This window comes from Prosopis cineraria, unplaced genomic scaffold, assembly GCF_029017545.1.
Source record: "Prosopis cineraria cultivar Desert tree isolate PC_DT_omini unplaced genomic scaffold, ASM2901754v1 PC7, whole genome shotgun sequence".
Lineage (NCBI taxonomy): Eukaryota > Viridiplantae > Streptophyta > Magnoliopsida > Fabales > Fabaceae > Prosopis > Prosopis cineraria.
This window is the reverse complement of record NW_026555338.1, coordinates 19,426,311-19,447,940: the sequence shown is the minus strand read 5'-3', so window position 1 is coordinate 19,447,940 and position 21,630 is coordinate 19,426,311. Positions and strand designations below refer to the sequence as shown.

Genomic DNA, 21,630 nt, shown 5'->3' with positions numbered 1-21,630 from the left:
TCCACATCATCAATACAATACAACAAAATCGAGACCTAGTATCGGGTTCAAAAACTAATGGATATTCATTTAAATTTAATGATAAGGGTGAAATTATCCCAATTTTAATTGTTTAAAGTTTAAAATATATTTTTTAAAACTTTAGAGTTTAAATAGCCTTTAAATCTATAGTTTATGGTTTAAATTACATATTAACCCTTATTAATTTTCACAATTTTTTCTTTTTCTTTTTTGCCAATACATTAATTTCCTAGTACTCCTTCCTTTACTCATGTCTCATGTCATGACATCCCTCCGAGTTTGGATAGGTGATGAATGAAGTTGGCATATGGATGGAGAAGAAAATTTGAAAATAATAGAGAATCATTCTACATTTTACATAATTTTGCTTCGCTTCATTATGAGCATATATTTTAAAAATGATCGTACGTAACTGATCCTGCCTAACTAAATATTTTTCTTTAATTGAAATTAATTTATATGCATATGACCATTCACTATAGCCAAAACATCATATTTAGATTATATTATTATTAGGACATAACTACTAGCATGCATATCTTTGGAGTTGGATTTTATCAAGAATTGATCTAAAAATTTTATGAGTTAAGGTATAATTTTATTCTTGAACTTTGTCTCTAATAGCAATTTTACTCATATACTTATAAGTGGGGCAGTTTTACTCTTGAATTAATTTTTTAAAGGGCCAAAAACCCTTTTTATAGGGTGCCTAGTTCTCCTTGAAAAGTAATATAGGGGTAAAATTGCTCTATTTATTAGTACAGGGATAAAATTGTACCTCAAAAAAAAATTTAAAGATAAAAATTGTACTTTAATCCAAAATTTATCAACAAATTGCACTTCTTTGTCAATAGGAGCTATTAATTATTGTCCTTTATTGGTGGATTTGGTTTCCATAAATTCTAATTTTTGGTTTTGGAAAAAAAAAGAAGCAATTTTTTTGTTTTGTAACAGCAGACCATTTCTTTTGCCTACACCAGCAATTTGTGCATGTGCCTTGATAGAGTTCAGATGCAGATTTTATATATAGATTATAGAAGCAAAGCAAAATATATAACAAAAAATGTAATGATTAAAAATAAAGGAATGAAATATAGATTGTGAAACACATTGTACTTTGATTTTCTGTCAAACCAGATAGAATCCTTATTCTTTTACCACAAATGTATTATTTTCATGACTTCAAAATAATCTCTCAATTCCTTAATTATTTTCATCGTTTTAAAGTGAAAACAGTTTCCTTAATTTTTATATGACAAAAACTTTTTTTAAAACTTTTTAGTCCTTTAATTTTACACTAATTTGATTGTTTAGTTTTATTAATTTATTTTAAATCTTCTTGACTTCTAAAATCTCGCATAAAAACTTCTCTCTATTTTAACAAGGTTAATTTATTTGATGAAAAAAATGCTTATATAAAATTAATCTTTTTCCAGATTATATAAAATTAAATTTAATAAATAAAAAGTACATTTATTTTCTTCCTCATTCATCTCTCAAATTTTTTAGCTAAGAAAATACTTGTAAACCTATAATAGACATACATACATACATACATACATACATACATACATACATATATATATATATATATATATACGGGCAATTTTAAATGGGGAAACAAGAAAACTCTGTGTACCAAAATTTACAACTGGAATTGTCAAAAAAAAAAAAAAATTGCAATTGGAAAATAGGACAACAATATTGCAACCCTCTAAAAATTCTTTGGCAATACAAAAATTTCTCCAAAGTCAGGACAATATTGAAATTTGTTCAATTCTTTCACTCAAGTTTTGTTTGTTCTGAAATAATTAAGAGATTAATTAAGAAAAAATAGAGGGCATGGCAAGAGGAGCGTGTATATCACAAGCAATGACGCGTTTGAATATTCTCATCAGAACCTTTCATCAGGAAGAAAAATTGTCAGACAACTCCACACAGGGAAAAAAAAAAAAACACTACCAACCACGACGCTTGGATCAATTGATAAGAGTTATTCCAGTTTAATTAGAGATCTCAAGTTCAAGTCTTAAGAATGCAACAGTGGAAGTGGCAAGAGGTGCCCTGTGGTGCTTATCGTGCCTTGATCCTGATTAGTCTAAGGCAGGCTCGGGATATAAGTTGCTCATGTAAAAAAATAAACACACACACCACCATCTTTAATTTGAGGACCAATTCACACGTAACGTTCAAAACTTCTTGGATTGTGTACGTATGTGTGTATATATATACACATTGATTAACAGGGAGAACGAGAAGAAAACAACGTTATTCAGATATCCATATATAGCTTGTTGCATTTCGAATATGGATCATTGCGCGTCTCATCACAATTGCCATATTTGTGCCAACAAATTAGCATCTTTTTGCATCTGGTAGCAATATATATACACAACCAAAAGGCTGAAGCGACTGGTAGTCAGGCTCTGTTTTGTATAACCAAAACAGGGGCGTCGAGTCCTTGAGAACTGGAGTGGGGAGTCGATTAATCAACTAGATCGACCTGAAATGCATCAACCCAATATGTCAGTGACATGTGAGCCTGAGCAAGTAAAGTTACCCCATCTCAACTATATGTCTATGGTTACACACAGCTCGTTCATTTTGAGAAGTATAGGGACAAGTAATACGCATATTGATTCCTCAAGAAATAGCAATAACAACAATTGGTTTAAATTCAAAACCACCATCACATTGGATAGCCTTAATTCTCGTACTAAATTGATTTTCAACAACAGCTCGGAAATGATTGAAAGCATTTACAGCTTCACTTTTGTGTTTTAATGGATAAAACCAAGTGTGCCGAATGAAATCATCAATACAGTGTAGATAAAACTCATGGCCTCGAGTGGATTGGATGGGAGAGGGACCCCATAAGTCAGTATGTATAAGATCAAGCAGAGATGCCGCATGAGAAATAGAGTTAGGAAACAGTAGTAATTTGGATTTGCCACATTGACAAGCCTCACAAACATATTTTTCATTCACAGCAATTATTGCATTACATTTATTCAATATTTTTCCTAAAACTCTATTACTCGGATGACCTAGCTTACAATGCCAATCAAGATACTCAGACGAAGTTGCAACAGAGGAGGAGGCAACAGCATGTGCTTGCTAAGAAAAAGCATCACTGACTAGGGAGTACATTCCTTCTTGGGGCTTCCCTCGCATCAGTAGTACCTTGCCTGTCATCTTGTCCTTCACAACACATTCAGTATTAGTAAATTCAACGCAGACATAATTATCTTCAACAAGTCTGTAGGTACTCATGAGATTTTTAGTAGCAGTGGGTACTATTAAAACATCTTTAAGAGAAACATTGGAGGAAGAACATGGGATAGTGGCAAAACCAATACCCTTAACAAAAGCACTTTCACCAGTGCAAGTTAATAGAGGAGATATATTAGATGCACCAGTGTTCTGGACGTTCACAAGTTGGTCAGCATTAGGAATGACATGGTAATTTGCCCCACTACCCACATACTAAGCCGGATCTGCAATAGTGCTAGAAGAAGCACCCGTGGAGCCACGACCATAACTAGATGGAGGTTGATAAGAGTGATCATATCGGTAATAACAATTTGCAACATCATGACTAAGGTGATAGCAGAGATAACAATAAGGACGATTATTACCAGAACCTCCACGATGAGAACATCTGCAAAAGCTACCACCATGAGATCCTTGACTTTGTGAACTAACACCACTACGAAAGGAATCACGACCAGTGTTAGAATGAGGTGTCTCAGCACATTGTGCAACATTTGCAGAGGGCTGCAAGGATAGACTGGAGAAGTGATTAAGTTGTTCGAGACAGGTATCAAAAGTAAGGAGAGCTGCTTGAGCATTAATCTAGGTGAGGTCAGGTTTGTCAATGAGCTTGACAACAATAGCATTGTATTCCACGTATAAGCTATTAAGTGTATGAATGATGAGATCTTTAGTATCAACCAGGGCTCTAGCCAAGGGTTTGCAATATTCTTCAGTTTAGCAAGATGCTCGTCCATCTTCATGTCATTTTTCCTGGTACGGTAAAGCTCGGATTTGTAGACAAGAACCCGAGCTTTTGTGGAGGCATTGGAAAGTGAGCTGACATCAATAGTCATGGTATTGCGAATCCACCCAACAAGAAGCTTGTCGGTAGCATGCCAGTCTTCATACTTAGGATTTGGCTTGGGTCCTGCAGCATCGGAAACTAGTCTTAGAGGTGAGATGCTGGTGGTGATGTGAGCATCATGTTTGTTCCCTTTCAATAAGGGGGAGAACAATAGATTCCCATAACAAGTAATTACTACAGTCCAGCTTGACCGAAGTGGCAGGTGAGCTGAATAAGGGTTTATTTTTGGAGATGGTGTTAATAGTGATGGTTGGGGAAGAACTATAGGAGGCGAGTGCGATAGAAGAAGCAGCCATGGACCGAAAAAATGAGAGAGGTGCTCTAATACCAGGAATTTTTTTTTTTTTTTTTGACCTGAACTCTAATAACAAGATAGAAAGCACATAAATCTGAGAATCATGCTCTGCCGCCTTAATCAAGCCTACACAATTGTATTGCTTATATATATATATATATATATAGGACAAAACCGTTAGAGGGTACAACAGGATTGTGACACATATAAGGGAATGCTAACCAGTAACAGCCTATTGATACATCATACATGTGGCCTATATACAGAAGAATCTACACACAGATTGTAATTACATAATAATCCTTTATGCTTTAACAAAGAAGCATTTTAGTGAGTCTGTGAGTTAAAGTGTGCGCTCTGTGAGAGAAAAGCGTGCGTGTATCGGTGTATGATGAAGCGTGCGTGTGAGAGAAGCAAGAGTGTGTATAAGAACAGTGAGTGAGGTGACAAAGTTAAAAAAGTGCAGTGTTGAGAAGTCAAAGGGAGTGTGTATAAATTATTGCTAAAAAACAATAATAAAAGTTTTCTTTTGTTTAAGTCATCCCTTTCTTGTTTCAATCCACGCCTCTCATTCGGAGTCCACTTTAAATTCCAACACGTCTAAGCAGTTGTCAGAAACAACCAAAATTGCAGGTCAGTCAACTGCAAGACTGATCAAAATGCATTGTGAGGATTTAGGACCGAAGAGAAGAGATGTCGTCTAGTTTTCGGGCACTCTAAAATCCATCATATCCACATCATATGGGTGCTGTTGCTTCATGCTCTTCCTATTCCTCTTCCTCTTCTTCTTCCTCGTCTCCACTTCCTCCAAAAAAATATGATGTGTTTATTAGCTTTAGAGGTGAAGACACTCGCTCAAACTTCACCAGCCCTCTTTATAAAGCCCTGTGTGATGAATCAATCACAACCTTCATAGATTACAGCAGGCTTAGCCGAGGCGATGAGATTTCTGATTCAATCCTCCAAGCAATTCAGGACTCGAGTGTATCTGTCGTGGTTTTATCAGAAAACTTCGCTTTCTCCAAATGGTGTTTGGATGAACTCATGCACATACTCCGATGCAGAAAGTACGAATCACAAATTGTGATCCCTGTATTCTTCAAAGTTGATCCATCCGATGTTCGAAAGCAGAATGGGCCTTACAAGCAAGCATTCGCAAAACATGAGCAGGATTTCGCGGAAAACCTACACAAGGTGAACGAGTGGAGAAATGCTCTTTCTGAAATTGCCAATTTAGCTGGGTGGGACTCTCGATCTCACAGGTCAGTGTTCATTCTTTTAATAGTCAATGCTCACTTCATTGCTTATTAATTGATTAAAGATTTTTATTTAGAGTAAATAGAGTTGGCGGTCCTTCTAAAGTGTTCATTCCATTAAGTTAACAGTCGAGCCGTTCTTCACCTCAATGTTAAGGGGGTAGTGGTCGTTTTTTAAATTTTAAAAATACTTGATTCACAGTCCATGTGGGTTCATATTCTTTTCTATAGTTATTCCCATTTTCTGACAAAGCAAGACTAAACGGATTAACATGAATAAAAATGCTAGATCCCCTTTCTATTGTTATACATTAGTAATGCCAAATTTAGTTATCACTTTATTTAATCGACTCTAATATTCATCACTTAATTCTATCAATTTTTTTAATGTCTCTGTTTATATTTTAGGGACGAATCTGAACTCATACAAAGCATTGTTGGGGATGTCTTGCAAAAATTGAATCTCAAGTATCCAAGTGCGTTAAAAGGTCTGGTTGGAGTTGATGAAAATTGTAAGAGAATTGAAATGTTACTAGAAAAAACCCCTGTAATTGGAATTTGGGGGATGGGAGGCGTTGGCAAGACAACTATAGCTAAGGCTATATTTGCCAAAAACTTTTCCCAATATGATAGTTATTGCTTCTTGGAAAATTTCACTGAACAGTCAGAAAAGCATGGACTGCCATACCTCCGTGATAAACTTCTCTCTGAGTTACTTCATGATAACACATCTAAAGTTGTAGTATCCACATTTAATATGAGAAGGCTTCGGAATAAAAAAGTTTTGATTGTGCTTGATGATGTGAGCTGTTCTAGTCAATTAGAATTTTTGGCTCAAGAATGTAACTGCTTGGGACCAAACAGCAGAGTCATCATAACTACAAGGGATCAACGTTTGCTTATTGGACATGGTGCTGAAATATATGAAGCCAGAGCTTTGAATGATGAAGAAGCCTTAAAACTTTTCTGCTTTAAAGCTTTCCACAAAGGCCATCCGGAAATTGGATATGAACAGCTCTCAAAAAGAGCAGTTGTTTATGCTCAGGGAATTCCATTAGCCTTGACAGTGTTGGGTTCATTTCTTCATTCTCAAAGTAAGGCGGAATGGGATAGTGAATTGAAAAAACTGGAAAAGACTCCCCATGTTGATATTCAGAAGGTGTTGATCTTGAGCTATAATGGTTTGGATCATGAACAAAGAGAAATATTTTTGGATATTGCTTGCTTTTTGAAGGATGAAATTACAGAAAATGTAATTGTACTATTAGATAGCTATGGCTTCCACGGAAGAAGTGGCTTGAGAATATTGGCTGTTAAGGCTCTTATAACTATTGGATATACAGTCACCATGCATGATTTGATACAAATGATGGGTCGGGAGATTATCTATCAAGAGCATATTAAAGAACCTGAAAGACGTAGTCGATTATGGGATCCTGATGAAATTCATGATGTATTGAAAAATAATCGGGTAAGTAAAATAATAATTCCATAACAACAAAATATTTGCCTTGTTTTTGTGATAGATCATAGAAGTACTTACTTTTATTATAATTTGTTTTCTCTGCAGGGAACGGAGGCCATTGAAGGAATCACGTTAGATTTGTCTAAAATTGGAATACTAGACTTAAATGCCAATGCATTCAAAAAAATGACTAATTTAAGATATCTCAAATTTTTTTGGGCAATGGAGCAGAGACATGTGAACCTTCCTATGGGCCTCGAGTCATTTTCTGAAAAGTTAAGGTTCTTTCATTGGGATCAATATCCCTCTAAGTCTCTCCCATCAGGCCTTTGTCCTCAGAAACTCGTAGAACTTAACATACGAGGTAGTAGAGTTGAAAAGCTTTGGGATGGAGTGCAGGTATTTCTTTTTCTTTTTGGTATCAGGAGTACAGGTACTTATATACTAATAATGCATATAGATATAATTTGTCTTCGATCTTGCTTACTCTTACTCATTTAAGATGGCTTTTAATTGTTATAGGATCTTGTGAGTCTAAAGACAATGGATTTGTCAAGTTCCAAAGAATTGATTGAATTGCCTGATTTCTCTATGGCACAAAATCTTGAAAGAGTAAACCTCTCATTTTGTGAAAGTTTACAAAGTGTTCATCACACTATCCTATCTCTCAACTCACTTGTTGATCTAGATCTATCATGTTGCCGGAAACTAGAGAGTGTTGAAAGTGAAACACACTTAAAATCTCTCGTTGACCTTGAAGTTGATTACTGTGATAGCCTCAAGAAATTTTGTTTGTCATCAGAAAAAATGACTAGATTAAATTTAAGGGGGAGTGAAATCGAAATACTACAGTTGCCAGTTGGGCGTTTCACAGAACTTAGAGAGCCTGTTCTTGATGGTTCAAGACTGAGAAGCCTTCCAATAAATGAGTTATGTTGTTTGACCTCTCTTGAGAAATTTGAACTTAATGATTTCAGTCAAGTGATTCGCAAAATGGAGCTGCACACCCTATTTGATGCCTGGCATTGCTTAACAGAACTACATTTGGATGGATGTTGTAAATTGTCAGAAATTCCTGACAATATCGGTGCCTTATGTTACTTAAGCATGCTAAGTTTGAATGGATGTAGTAACTTGTCAGAAATCCCTGACAATATCAGTGCCTTAACAGAATTAGTATCTTTGTCGCTGAAAGAAACTAGTGTGGAGATTTTGCCGGCTTTCATCGAGCATCTCTTAAACCTGAAATTCATTTACTTGAGGAATTGTACTAGGCTTAGTTCTATACTTGGACTTCCTCCTGTCCTCAAAGTATTAGATGTCTCAGAATGCACTTCCTTGGAGACTGTTTTTTCCCCCTCACGGTTTTCACTGGAATTCCTGGCAGACTGTAGCTTTGAATTCCAAAATTGTGCAAAGTTGGATGAGCTTTCCCTTGACTTTATCAGGGAATTGACCCATATCTCAATAATTTTAGCTTGTGAGGATGACAATTTATATGGAGTTAAATGTTGTTACCCAGGAAGTGGAGTTCCAAAACGCATTGGATATAAACAGATGACAAAGGCTTCCAATACTATTGAATTTACTTGTAATCTTCACCAACTGCATGGCTTCCTGTTTTGTTGTGTTGTTCCTCGTTTCACCTCTAAGGAATTAATCATTCACTGCAATTACTCTGTTGATGATAACCACAGATTCTACACTATCTATGATATACTTCCTTTGGAGGACTTGAATTCTGATAATGTTTTTCTATGGTATGAGAAATATGGCTTAAATGATGCTCCAAGGAGTTATCATGGGAAGATTGCATGTGAATTCTCTGTTCCATATTGGAATGGTTATGAGACTGTCGATTCTGATGTCTCCATTAAAGCATGTGGAGTACACCCATTATATGGTTCAGAGGGAAGCAGATATTGATGTTGAAGAATAATGACTTCTTCCAGCAAAGAAATCTCTCAGCCTTTGATGTCTCAATCTTGTCCCCAGCGAAGAAATACAGTTTCTCTTATATCTTTACAGGTGCTACTTGCTTCTCTGATTATAAATTATTTATAAGCTAAACTTTTTCTATTATATATCAATAAATGTTATAGAGATAATTTATGACTTTGTGCTTCACTTTTACATATATAGTGAATTAAAATTCTTAAAAAATAAAGCAATTGGTTTGCAATATAGATGTATATGTATATCTGTTGATATGTTTTAATTACTAGGTCTCTTCTAAAAAAATTTCATTGATGTATCTCTTGGTGTTGAGCTACAGCCATATGCTCCTTTGATCTTATTTATAGGGTAGAGAGAATATTTGCTTTAGTCCTTTTTATAGGGCACTTCTATGGTTTTTGTGTCTTTCTTTACTCTTTTGCCCCTATTAAATGCTTAAAAGGCTATTAAATGTTAGAATATTTTATTTTTAAAGTAATTATATTTAATAGGGATAGAGTTAAAAATTTGTTGAATTTTTAGACAAAATTAATGAGGTTTAAGGTTTTCCTTAATTTTGGTAAAACATGTTGAATGACTTATAAACAGGGTCGGAAGAACATGTGGTGGTAAGTATTTTGTTTTTAGCTTGTTGCATTCAGCCTTAGATGTTTATTGTTGCACTTGCTGACTTCTTGTTGGGTGTCAATGTGGCGCAGCTAAGGTTTAAGTCAATGTCAGATAATGTTAATTGTTATGTAATCTTATGACACCAGTTTCCTTCATTTTTTTTAAAATTCATTTTATGCCCCTTTTTAATAAGCACACCCATTTCTCAAGGCCAAATTTTAAAGAATTGTGTATATTCTTCCTATGTTTTTTCTATCTAAAAATGAAAAAGTAAGGAAAAGGAACCCCTGCAACATCATTCAATATGTCATTGTATGACTCAGAATATGGTGATATCACCCAAGAAAAGGGTTTGAAAAGTTTGAAAGGAAACTAGTTTCGGCGAAACAAAGAAAATGAGAAAAAATACAATATTTTATGATTCAATCTGTTCTTGTGAAGTTGATAGTATGTGAGTTCCTGCACATCGTAATAATGGTGAAATCACTGCTTAACACTATCAAAAATGAAGTTTTAACACGTGAACAAAATAGGCATGCAAGGTGAAAGGAAAACGCTATAGGAGTGCATTTTTATTATTAGTATACAGGCATCTCTGTATGTCTCTCTGTATTGATTAACTAAGTTTTAACACATGGGAACTATCTTTATATCATATACAGGGGCCCTATGTGACTGGAAATTGAAGAGATACTGAATGGATTAATAGGTTCATGTTTTAATTTAATGTGGGCAATGAATAAAATCTGATGTCCTCTAAGAAAAATATCTACTCTTTCTCTTGAACAAAAGGGTTGGTTCTCAAAATTAGATTATGATTTTTTCCCCTTTGAAGTGCTGCCATGAGTGTATTTCTTCTCAAAGAAATCTTGTACTAAATATTGTCTTTATATGTAGATAGTGACATTTTATAGTTTGTGCAAATGTTTGTTATGGTCGTCTTCCATTCACTAAACTTTGTAATGAAGTTGAACTTAGTGATGATGATGCAATTATAATCCGTCACCCCCGGCGCCTCACCACAGCCCTCATTACTATTCAATTTGCTCATTCTTTTCACCAGTTATTGGATTTTATTTCTTCCACCATCCTACATTGACTGTAATTATTAATTTGAAGATGATGAGGGGCATTCTTTTCACCATTTATTGGATTTTGTTTGATTCAATGTTGTAAGCAACTCACTCCCTTATTTATATGGTAGAGAGAAGATATTTTTTTTTTTTGGGTTCTATTTATAAGTCACATTATTAAATTTTTATCATAAATTTTTTTTTATCATCCATTAAATTATGGAGAGATAAAATATGTTGTTAAAGTATGTATATTTAATAGGGATAAAATTGAGAAATTATTAAATTTTTACACATAATTAATGAGTTTTAATTTTTTTTAGTGCTAATGAAATATGTTGAAAGTAACTTATAAATATAACCAGAGGAGCGTTATCTCAATGTAAAAGATACTTTTAGACATAATTAAATATATTAATAAAGTTCATTAAATATACTTTACTTCTTTATTTTTTTAAAATAAAAATATAAACTTTAAAAAATGTTAGTTAATAATGCATTCACAAGTTCTAGCTCTCAAAATTTGAGAATTTAATACCAAATTTGTAATGACCTTTTATTATTAACCATTTATAAACCCAATTAATTAAATCAACCTTTAAAGCTAAGGATGAACCTTGGTTAAGGTAAGACTTTATAAATGACTTTGAAAAAAATTGAGAATATTGGGATCTCGTAATTATTTTGAAAATAGATTATAAACAACAACATTTGAAATCACTTAAAATTAGAGTAGAAAGGAATGTAGAAACATGAAAAATGGTCAAGCATTTAAAATAGGTTCAAATAAGAACAAAAAAGACATTACAAAAAGTTGTACATATCCATCATGGTTAAGGAACTATTCATTGTGGCTTGTGGCATTGAGGCCATGACATGTCCATCTGTTGTAACCAACCTAGCACAATACTTCCATTATGGCTAAACTCCACATCCATTGTGGCTAACCCTTCACTGTGTCATCCTCCACGGCCAATGAACTATAACAATATAGAATTATGTAGAATTAAATTCTATCTTCTAATGCACCTAATAAACTTCCCAACCCTTTGATTAAGGTGATTTAAGCATTCACACATAGTTAGTTAAAAGATCAATCTACTAGCCTTGGCTCCAACTCAATTTGATTTCTTTTTCTTTTTTTATAATTAGAAGGCAAGCTAAAGCTTGAAAGAAAGCAAAGAAAGGAGAGACTAGGCTCTAGTAGCCATTACATCAAAGTTTATATGCAGATCATCCTACATAAAACCTAAACAAAAGGAAGGTAAAGTAGATAGTAAGACTAAGCCATAGTGGTCAGCATGTGCATCTTTGGCTAGTGAGTCTGCACATCGAAGTGCTTCTCTAGAGTTATGATGGATCTTGATCTCTTAATTATCGAAGAATAATTCCCTTATTTCTTCAATCTCAACCCTCAGAGGATGATCAATGCCACTGTCTTTAGAAAGACATTTTATGGCTTCAATAGGGTTAGAGAAAAGTTGAATTTTCTTGAACTAATAGAGCTTACAAACCTCCAGGCCAGTTTTAATAAGAAGAATTTCAGCTGCGAGGGAAAGAAGAAAGCCTAGTTTCTTCTTGAAACCAATGATCCATTTGGCTCGATCATTTCTAATGACACCTCCATAAGCAATAGAATTATCACCATTAATAGAGCCATCTACATCAATCCTTACCATTCTAATAGAGGGAGGTTTCCAGACTATTTCAAAAAATGATTGATCTGGGAATAGCTGATGATGAAATTTATCCTGAGCAACATTTTCCATTAGCTTATGCATGCCATAGTGAATGACCTCCTTTGGTTTTGCACATTTTTCCTCAAATAGTTGCTTACAATGTTCAGTCCATAAGAGTCAACAAAATTGACAGAAAGTTCTAAACCAATACCACCTACTAGATATTTGTCTCCTAAGGTCGTGGTTTAAATTCTATCTTAGCCACACCTGTAAGTCACAAGAAAAAAATATAGGAATAAAGATAAGGTTAATCAGTTTATTCCACACTTGTTGTGCTCTACCACAGTTTCTCAAGATGTGAATAACACTTTCTTCTTCGTGACACTTAAAATGACAATCTGAAGTGTTTGAAAGACCTCTCTTCTCTCTAAGTGTGTTTGTGAGAATTATCTCATGGGTAATTTGCCACATAAACATTTTCACTTTTTTCTAGACCTGACACTTCCAGATCTCGTTCCAAAGTGGGTCAGTAGCAAGTAAGTCAGTATTGGTGAGGAAGTCATATGCTTCTTTAATAGAGAACCTTCTATCGAATGCCATTTTCCACAAGAGAACATCATTATGATTGTTTGAGGTTGTTTTGATAGATTTAAGAGCAGCAATGATGTTAGGAGAAAAGAAATGGGACCACTCCTGCACATTCTAAGTTCCAGAGGGTAGCACATAATCCCTAACCACCTTGGAATGGTTGATAAGATTCAAGTTTTTGTTTGCAAGGGTGATGAGAGGTTTATCAAAAAGGGTCTATAAATCGCACCAAAAAATTTGTGTCGCATCCATTGTTGATTTTTTTCCAATTCTCGCCAGGAATGTATTCCAATATATAACAATTGTACTCCAGACAAGAGATGAAGATTTTTTTCGTGTAACCATTAGGATTTTATGAGTGCCATAATCTTATTTAGTAGGAAGGCATTGAACCCATAAGGAATTAGGTTTGTTAATCATTTCCCAGTATAACTTTATGATAAATGCCTTGTTTTGACATTAAAGATCTTTAGTACCTAGGCCACCCTTCTTTTTGCTTTTGGAGATGTCCTTCCAAGACACAAGATGCATTTTCCTCATCTCTGAGTCTTGACTCCAAAGAAAGCTTCTGCTTATTTTTTCAACTTCCTTAAGAATGCTTTTATGAATTAAAGAGGATTGCATTTGATAAGAAGGAAGAGCCCCAATAATAGATTTGATAAGAATTGACCTTTCTGCCATGGTCAATAATTTGCTTTTCCAAGAGGAGAGATGATTGCGAACTTTCTCAATAATATGAGAAAAGGTAGCTTTAGTAACTCTAGAATGAATGAGTGGGACTTCAAGATATGTCCCCAGATCACCAATGATACCAATCCCAATACTTTGGCTCAACCCCACACTTTGATTAAAATGCACATTTCTGGCATAGAAGACTTTAGACTTGTCTAAATTTATTTTATGCCCTAAAGCTGCCCAAAATTGCGACATAACTTATTTAATAACCTTGATTTGACTCTTAGTTGCTTTTGAGAAGAGAAGAAGATCATCAACAAAAAAGAGATGGGATATTATTAGTCCATTAGTTCCAGATCTCTAAGGTTTCCATCTTTAAATGGAGCATGCATTATGAATGAGGTGTCCTAGTCTCTCCATACATAAAACAAAAAGGTACGGGCTTAAAGGAATGCCTTGGTGCATGCCTCTTGATGGATGAAAAGTTGGTCTTTCCTCACCATTCCAAAGGACTTTAAGGGAAATGGTGGAAATCATTGCCATAATGACATCCACAAACTTATTATCCAACCTAATAGCAAGGAGTGTGCTTTTGATGAAATTCCAATCGAAACGATCAAAGGCTTTCTCTATATCTACTTTAATTGCAACATAGCCTTTTCTTCCAGGTTTGTTCCTCATTTGATGGATCACTTCCTAGGCAATGATAATGTTGTCACAGTTAGATCTTCCCACAATAAAACTACATTGCTGGGAGGTAATGAGATCATTCAGGAGCAGTTGAAAATGACTAGCTAGCAGTTTAGTAATGATCTTGAAACTAACATTACAAAGTGAAATCGGTCGCAAATCTTTCAAAGAGGTAGGATGATTAATTTTAGGAATGAGGATAATGTTTGCATGATTGATAATTTTCATGTTGGTTGGATCTTGAAGCAAATCTTTAACCAATCTATAGATTTTTCCGCCAACTAAATCCCATTATGCTTGAAAGAAGTGGGCCTATTCTCCGTTAGAACCTAGGGCTTTAAATGCTCCCATAGTGAAAGCCACAATTTTAATTTCCACATCATTAATGTTGCGTTGCATCTAAAGTAAAGTTGATTTTGAAAGACAAGGAAAACAAGCAGGCATATAGGAGTTTGTATCCAGCAAATCATCCTTGGCGCAAAGTTTAGAAAAATAATCGCTTGCCATCAGCTTTAGAGAGCCCTTATCATTTACCTAATTACCATTACCATCTTGAAGAGCAACAATTCACTGTTTTTTTTCTTTTGATAATGGTGGAGGCATGAAAAAATCTTGTATTGCAATCACACCATTTTAACCAATTACAAGGAGATTTTTGAAACTAAAGGAGTTCTTCTTGAGTAGTCAATTTATGATATTCCTCCCAGAGTTTGAGCTCTAACCTGAGTAAACCATTATCTGAGTAGGTGGCTTTGATACGATCAATACCTCCAATTCGTCGCAAGAGAGTATGCTTTTTCTTAGGTATGCTTCCAATGTGTTCATCATTCTACTTTGAAGTTGAAGATTGAAATCATGTAATCCAGCTACCCAATCTTTATCTAACCATACTTCTTGAATAATATTTGTAAAAGAATCTTCAAGGTTCCAGGCAGCTTGATATATGAAAATCTTCTTATTTTGGAGGCATCAAGTTGTATAATCAAAAGATAGAAGTACAACTTTGTGATCAAACTTGAATTTTAGTTCATGTAAAACTTTGGAGTTTGGCCAGAAGGAAGGCTAAGCATGATTGTAGAATGCCCAGTCCAATTTTTCATGCACACCATTTTTCTCCCAAGTGAATCTTCATGTTGGATCATCCAGTTCAACTAATCCAGAATCAGTGATGTAGTCATTGAAGTGTTTCATAGATAGAGGGTTAGGACTAGCGCCACCAATCTTGTCTTTAGGGATGGAGAAGGCATTAAAGTCACCCATAACTACTCATGATTCAATGGTAATACTTGCAATAGTCTTGAGAGAATCCCACAGCCCTTTTCTTTTAAGATAATTTGTTTCCCCATACATGAAGGATGCAATTAGACAAGCATTAGAGGCAAGGTCAACAACTTTACAGTGTAGTACTTGGACATTCAATACTATGTATTCAACTTTAGTATTCTGCTCATTCTAGAGGACCCAAATACAACTCGTGAAACCACTCGCTTTGACTTTAATTTAATTACTAAAATCAAGTTTTCTAACAACACGATCAGCCTGAAGCCCGCTTACTATAGTTTCAATCAAACAGAGAACATCAATCGCACTCTTCTTGACAATATCATTGACAATTAATAGGAATGACCGGCTACCAGGAACCCGATAGTTCCATGATGCAAAAATCATTAAAACTATAAAAGGGGGAATGTGGTGACATACAAACTCACTTGTTCTGCTTAGATTGCTCCAGGGTAACAGGACCCACCATCTTCACGCTTGCCAAAGTCTTACCTTGCTTACCTGAATCTTCTCCACTCCCACTCTTCGAATTACGGTCAGGTGGTTTTGGGGGCAGAAAGGTGACAGGTGGGGTCATGAAGGAGTGGTTTAAAGCTTACAAATTATTGGGTAAGTCTCTTTTCTTCTTTTTCTACCTCTTCATACGTCTTTTTTTGATTTCGGTGATTGGGGAAAGATGTTATCCAAACCTAGAGCCAAGTTCCAAATCCCTATTACTACAATGGAGTCTATGGGTGTTATTAAATGCTTTCAATATGGATTTTGAGTAGTTGACAACATTAAATGCAATTAATAAGAGATTTAGAGTTAACTCTAATGTTAAATAATTAAGTTTAAGTTAATGCGACTAGCTAGCATTTTGTATTAAACTTATTAAAAGTTAAATAAGCTAATAAAAATGAATTTTAAAATTGGCTATGCTTAACCATGTTAAAAAAGGTATTAGGCCTTAATCATGAATAAGTAATGATTAATAATGATTAGTCATTAATGTTTTTTTTTTGGATTATTGATTGTAGAGTGATTATTTCCAAAGCTAATATTGGTGGAAAGCTCCTTTGAAAATTCTAAAGTTACACTTTTGGGATGGTAAACCCAAAAGTTGAGATAATTGAGTATTTAATTTTAATATATCATTGTTTGTAAATTGTGATTTCTACAATGTTATTAAAGGCTTGGAATGAGCTATGAAAGCATGATAATGAACATGTTACCTTTAAGTTTGATACTTGAGTTTTGACACATGTCTCTTTGTGATGAGTTGTGCCTAGTAAATACATATGTATAAATGTCACATGTTTATTATATTGTTAGGCTTGTATTGGTTACATGATCACAAGGTAATGAGTTGCTGCGAATTATGTTGATATATTAATTGAGATAAGCATGCAAGCTCTGAATTTATGGAAGTATTGAATTATTGAGATATACATATGAGAATTTCTTTGCATATGATTAATAATCTTGCATGATTATGGATGGGTGAAAATTTACTCAAAAGGTAATAGAGGGTATAATTGGAAGGAAGAATGACAATTAGGTCTCAAAATACTGAATTAATACCAGTTAAGTTCTCGACAAATTGTTTTAAAAAATAAGTTAAGAATATCAATTCAAATTATTATAAATCTAGGAGTTTCAATTGCAAATAAGATTTAAATATCAAATGTAACTTTTAGATTGTAACAAAAATTTCTGTTTTTTACTATTTGAATTGATATTTACAAAATTGTAAAATTTTTTGTCAAAGACCTAACTATCATTAATTCATTCTTCTAAGACCTAAATATCATTCTCCCTAATTGGAAAATCTATATGATGTGGACTCCACTAGCTTTCTGCGTAATGATTAGCATATTTATTTACTAAATGTGTTTAGTATTGCCATTAGCCTATAAGTATGACATTTGTCCAAAACCTACAAGTATGGCATCAATTGAGCACGATGCTCAATATCACATATTCCTATAAGGGATGATATGAATCAGGTAATTATGACACCTTGTAATTTGAGAAGAGGGGATTCATGGTTTGAGAGTTAAAGTGGAAGCCTTTAGCCAAGTGACCCCTTACAATTGAAAAGCTGGGCTAGTCCAATCATATGGGCTAAACCTATACAGTTAGTAGCTCATGAATTCAGTCAAATGATAAAAGAAGCGGTATAAGTTGGTTGCATTTTATCATGTGGATTATGGTTTGATGATGAATTGTGATTAATGGGTGGATTGCCTTACTTGATATATCTACTTACTTGTTGCGAATGACACACTTTAGTATTCTTTAATTAAATTACTTTGGTTACTAAGCTTATTTAATCTCACCCATATTTGTTAATATCACTCCAGGAGATGACAAAACGAAAGGCAAAAGGAAAGCTTTCGAGGCAAAGCACTAGAGATCTAAGTCATATTATATCTAGTTGCCTTTGTGTTGTAATGGATTTCATAGTTTTCCAAATATAGGATTTGTATGTTTAGATTATGTATTGTTTGCATGTTAGCCCTCTTTCTAGACTTAGGCATTTTGGTTACTTGGCCTTATATTTTTGGGAAAGGCTAACTATGCAAATGTATTTTATGATTGTTGATAATTGTTTCTAGCCTAATTATGATATATCAATATGTTATAATTTGTGCATGAATGAGTTTTATGCATGTGCATGTGATTGTTAATGGTTGGTGGATGGGAGACACTTGTTAGGGTTGCCTTTACAGTAAGGTTTTGTCCTGGTACCAAGTGTTCAGGATCCTTGATTGGAATCAGATTGAGTGCATTGGCTAAAAAGCTACTTCGGAAAGTAAGTTGAGTTTCTCTCTCGTAGGTTCTATGCACACTATTTCTTCTTTTCGTACTGATGGAGGACACTGGACAACATAAATCGCCGCCAGATCGACCCTCTGACGCTAGAAATGATGGTAGAAAAAAGAAAAAAAAAGGTTGAAGAACCTCTCCAACTCATCATGGATGATCGCATGGAGGAACAAGAAGTTGCACAAGATGAAAAATCCCCTAAATGTTCTCTACACGAGGAGCTGGTGCCCTCTGACTCGAACAGGCCCCAACCTATAAGGAATCACTCTTAGGCTTTAATGATGTGGCAAACAGTAGGTCATTCCCTGATTTCGACGATGCTCCCATAAAGGAAGATGATATTTTTTGGCAATTACCAAAGCCGGATGAGTCCATGAAAAAGCTCATGGAGATATATCATGTTGTTCCTATAACACAAGAAGAATATAATGACTGGTGCAAACCTTGGAACTATAGACTGGTGATTACAATTCTTAGTAGATGTTTTTCTCTTCCCTCTCTTAGAGATGGACTTTGTCTTATGTGGGGTACATCTGAATTCAAGATTGTTGATTTACCCAACAATTATTTCGTGGTCAAATTCACAAACCTAGACACCTGGAAAATTCATTACTTAAAAGCTCTTTATGAAAGACTGTGGGTATTCAAGCAACATTGTTTGCTTATCTAGAAATGGACGCCTTACTTCGACCCATTCCATAATCCTTTAGGAAGAACAGTAACCTAGGTTCGCATACCTCACATTCTAATTCACTGTTATAACAATCATTTCATCTCCCGATAAGGCGATATAATTGGTCGCACGTTAAAGGTTGATCTTAACACTCTTGCTGACTTTAACGCATCTGAAGCTGAGGTTAAGCGCAGCCATTTTGCTCGAATTGTGTAGAACTGGATCTCCAGAAGAAGCTAGTGCCAAGAATTATTGCAGTTGGGTCATTGTTCAACATTAAATATGAGGGATTAAACCTCATATGCTTTACTTGTAATCGATATGGCCACGTTGCGAGGCATGTTCTTAGAAAACTAGCTCAAGTAGTCAGCAACAAGAATGCACGAAGTCATCTAGTCATTCTCATCCTGTAATGTCATCGCCGAAGAAAAATCCAATGAATGGAGACATATATGGCACCTAGATGCTTCCACCTCAAAAATAAAAATTTCAATTCTTAAGATGAGGTAGGCAAAGGGAAGGTCATCCTAGATCATACAGCTATGATAAAGATATCAGAAAGGAGGTTAATTTTCAACAACAGTCCAGATTTATTGTCATAGAAAATCTCGATGATGGAAAAGATATGGAAGAAGAAAACTGCCTTGGAGAAAAAGAGGGTCCAACATCATCAACAGATGGTCCAAAACAAACAGCATCACTTAAACCCATTAATTTGGACCTACAATGGCCCAATAACTCTCTAAGCCCTATTTTAAATCCCTTATGAGGTCTAATATACTGAAAAGACCATTCAAACTCTATAATTAACTTTTAATTAACTCATTTAACTAATTAAAATTCTTAATTAATTAATCTAGTTTTTAGATTAAATTTTGCAAAATTACATCTGTCACTATTTGTGACTTCATAAGCTTACATTAAATATTAGAGTTAAAGAACAAAAATTATTTTGGAATTTTTTTTTTCAAACGATGCCTAATATCTAAATTTTTTTAAAACAATATCTCCTTAAAACTTAAAAGGGTAAAAAAAAAAAAGAGTAATTTTACCACACCGTTAATATAGACTATCCTTTGATGGTTAAATATGACCTTTGACTAACAACTTTAATGGGGTCGCATTCTTCTTGAACGCATCCCTCATCTTCTACATCTCTTGAAGAAGCTGAAGAAAAAGAGGAAAGTGACGACTACTGATACGAATAATTTTTAAGTTTGTTCTCCCTCTCCTCCAACGCCAGCAGCGGCACCAGATTCTTCAATACCACCATCACAGGCAACGGCAGAGCAAACACAGCCAAACACCGTTACGGTCTCTTCATCATGTGCCGCGGTGATGTGCCGTATGCACTGTGCAGCGAGTGTGTGAACTTCACCGCCCAAAGGATAAGCTCGTTTTGTCCTTTAGCCAAATAAGCCATTATCTGGTACAACGAGTGTCGGCTTATCTTCTCTTCCATGGAAGGGCCTAGATATCGGATCAAGATTCCGTTAGTCGATCCTATACTTTTACGAACTGGTCGATCTTACAAAACGTTGGAATCTATTTTGAACGATCTGATTGATGGAGCAGCTTAGGCTCTTGGGAGATCCGATTCCAAGTACAGTGTTCAGAAAGGTGACGCATCTGCCAACACGACGCTGTACGGCCTTACACAGTGCACGCAGGACTTAGCCGCCGGCGACTATAGGCAACATGTCAGGGATGCAATAGTGGAGATTATGACATTGTGTTACGGAGGTAGCATTGGACAAAGTGTTATGTTTGCGAGTTGCACTTTTTGCTAAGAAACTTAAAATTTTTTCATATCAGATACAGAGTGATCAAATTTCAACAATAAAGAACATTGCAATAAATGGAGTGAAAAGCTCTAAACGGCATCAGAAAACTCGTCAGACAGGATATCGGCCTTGAAATTCCAGAAAATAAATTGCAATCCTATAAATTGACATCGCTAAGCAACGTAAGGTGAAAATATTCAGGATTAGAGAGAGGGAATCATACCTATATGGACTGAGAATTGCAACGGAGATGCTCAATTTTCTGGTCAGTAGTTTCCACTGCTTCACCAAATTCATTGGTTTTCTCTTCACTAATGTCCTTGATCTAGATTTTTCGAACTCAGCCGCGTCCGTTTAGTCTCCTCCGGAATCAACATCGGCAGCGGCAATGTCGTCGCTCTTACCTTCCCCAATACCGTCAAGTTTCTTTTTCATTCTATGCGTATTTAATTTTAGTGTTAGGTTGAGAGAGTAGAAGAATGCGACACGTGTAAAGTTATAAGTCTAAGGATTGATTTAACAGTCAAATGTTATCTCAGTTAACTGCGGGCAACATTGCTTCCCTTTTTTTAAGATTCGGGTAATATTGTTTTACAAAAAAATTTAGAATTGGGTATAAATCGCCTCAAAAAAAGAAAAAAAAAATTCAAGACA

The 21,630-nt window shown here is 34.9% G+C and overlaps 2 protein-coding genes across 8 annotated transcripts; one reads left to right on the top strand and one right to left on the bottom strand.

Moving 5' to 3' along the window:
• Nucleotides 1–2,202: 2,202 nt before the first annotated feature.
• LOC129316034 (uncharacterized) lies at nucleotides 2,203–21,381 on the bottom strand. 5 transcript variants are annotated; one of them, XR_008594656.1, is made up of 4 exons: nucleotides 21,200–21,381; nucleotides 3,660–3,798; nucleotides 3,078–3,222; nucleotides 2,203–2,524 (listed from the first exon to the last, which is right to left on the bottom strand). XR_008594656.1 is itself a non-coding variant. In XM_054960273.1 (3 exons), exons 1-3 carry the CDS (start codon nucleotides 21,271–21,273, stop codon nucleotides 3,139–3,141), a joined length of 297 nt encoding a protein of 98 aa, XP_054816248.1. In that variant the 5' UTR covers nucleotides 21,274–21,381; the 3' UTR covers nucleotides 2,617–3,138. The 5 variants fall into 5 exon arrangements, 2 of the variants coding, with proteins under 2 accessions (XP_054816248.1, XP_054816247.1); XM_054960273.1 differs by lacking the exon at nucleotides 2,203–2,524 and having other exon boundaries at nucleotides 2,617–3,222; XR_008594657.1 differs by lacking the exons at nucleotides 3,078–3,222; nucleotides 3,660–3,798.
• Nucleotides 5,040–18,303, top strand: LOC129316033 (disease resistance protein RPV1-like). 3 transcript variants are annotated; one of them, XR_008594655.1, is made up of 5 exons: nucleotides 5,040–5,698; nucleotides 6,101–7,163; nucleotides 7,263–7,556; nucleotides 7,680–9,185; nucleotides 18,054–18,303. XR_008594655.1 is itself a non-coding variant. In XM_054960270.1 (4 exons), exons 1-4 carry the CDS (start codon nucleotides 5,178–5,180, stop codon nucleotides 9,081–9,083), a joined length of 3,282 nt encoding a protein of 1,093 aa, XP_054816245.1. In that variant the 5' UTR covers nucleotides 5,040–5,177; the 3' UTR covers nucleotides 9,084–9,272. The 3 variants fall into 3 exon arrangements, 1 of the variants encoding a protein (XP_054816245.1); XR_008594654.1 differs by lacking the exon at nucleotides 18,054–18,303 and adding an exon at nucleotides 10,385–10,851; XM_054960270.1 differs by lacking the exon at nucleotides 18,054–18,303 and having other exon boundaries at nucleotides 7,680–9,272.
• Nucleotides 21,382–21,630: the final 249 nt, after the last annotated feature.

What these genes read in the sequence shown, in the direction of transcription:
- LOC129316033 (XM_054960270.1), top strand. Translation starts at nt 5,178, where the DNA reads ATGGGTGCTGTTGCTTCATGCTCTTCCTATTCCTCTTCCTCTTCTTCT. An exon ending in ATGTATTGAAAAATAATCGG is followed by an intron (nt 7,164 to 7,262) that starts GTAAGTAAAATA and finishes TTTTCTCTGCAG; the next exon opens with GGAACGGAGGCCATTGAAGG. An exon ending in AGCTTTGGGATGGAGTGCAG is followed by an intron (nt 7,557 to 7,679) that starts GTATTTCTTTTT and finishes TAATTGTTATAG; the next exon opens with GATCTTGTGAGTCTAAAGAC.
- LOC129316034 (XM_054960272.1), bottom strand. Translation starts at nt 21,273, where the DNA reads ATGAATTTGGTGAAGCAGTGGAAACTACTGACCAGAAAATTGAGCATC. An exon ending in GCAATTCTCAGTCCATATAG is followed by an intron (nt 3,799 to 21,199) that starts GTATGATTCCCT and finishes CTATCCTTGCAG; the next exon opens with CCCTCTGCAAATGTTGCACA.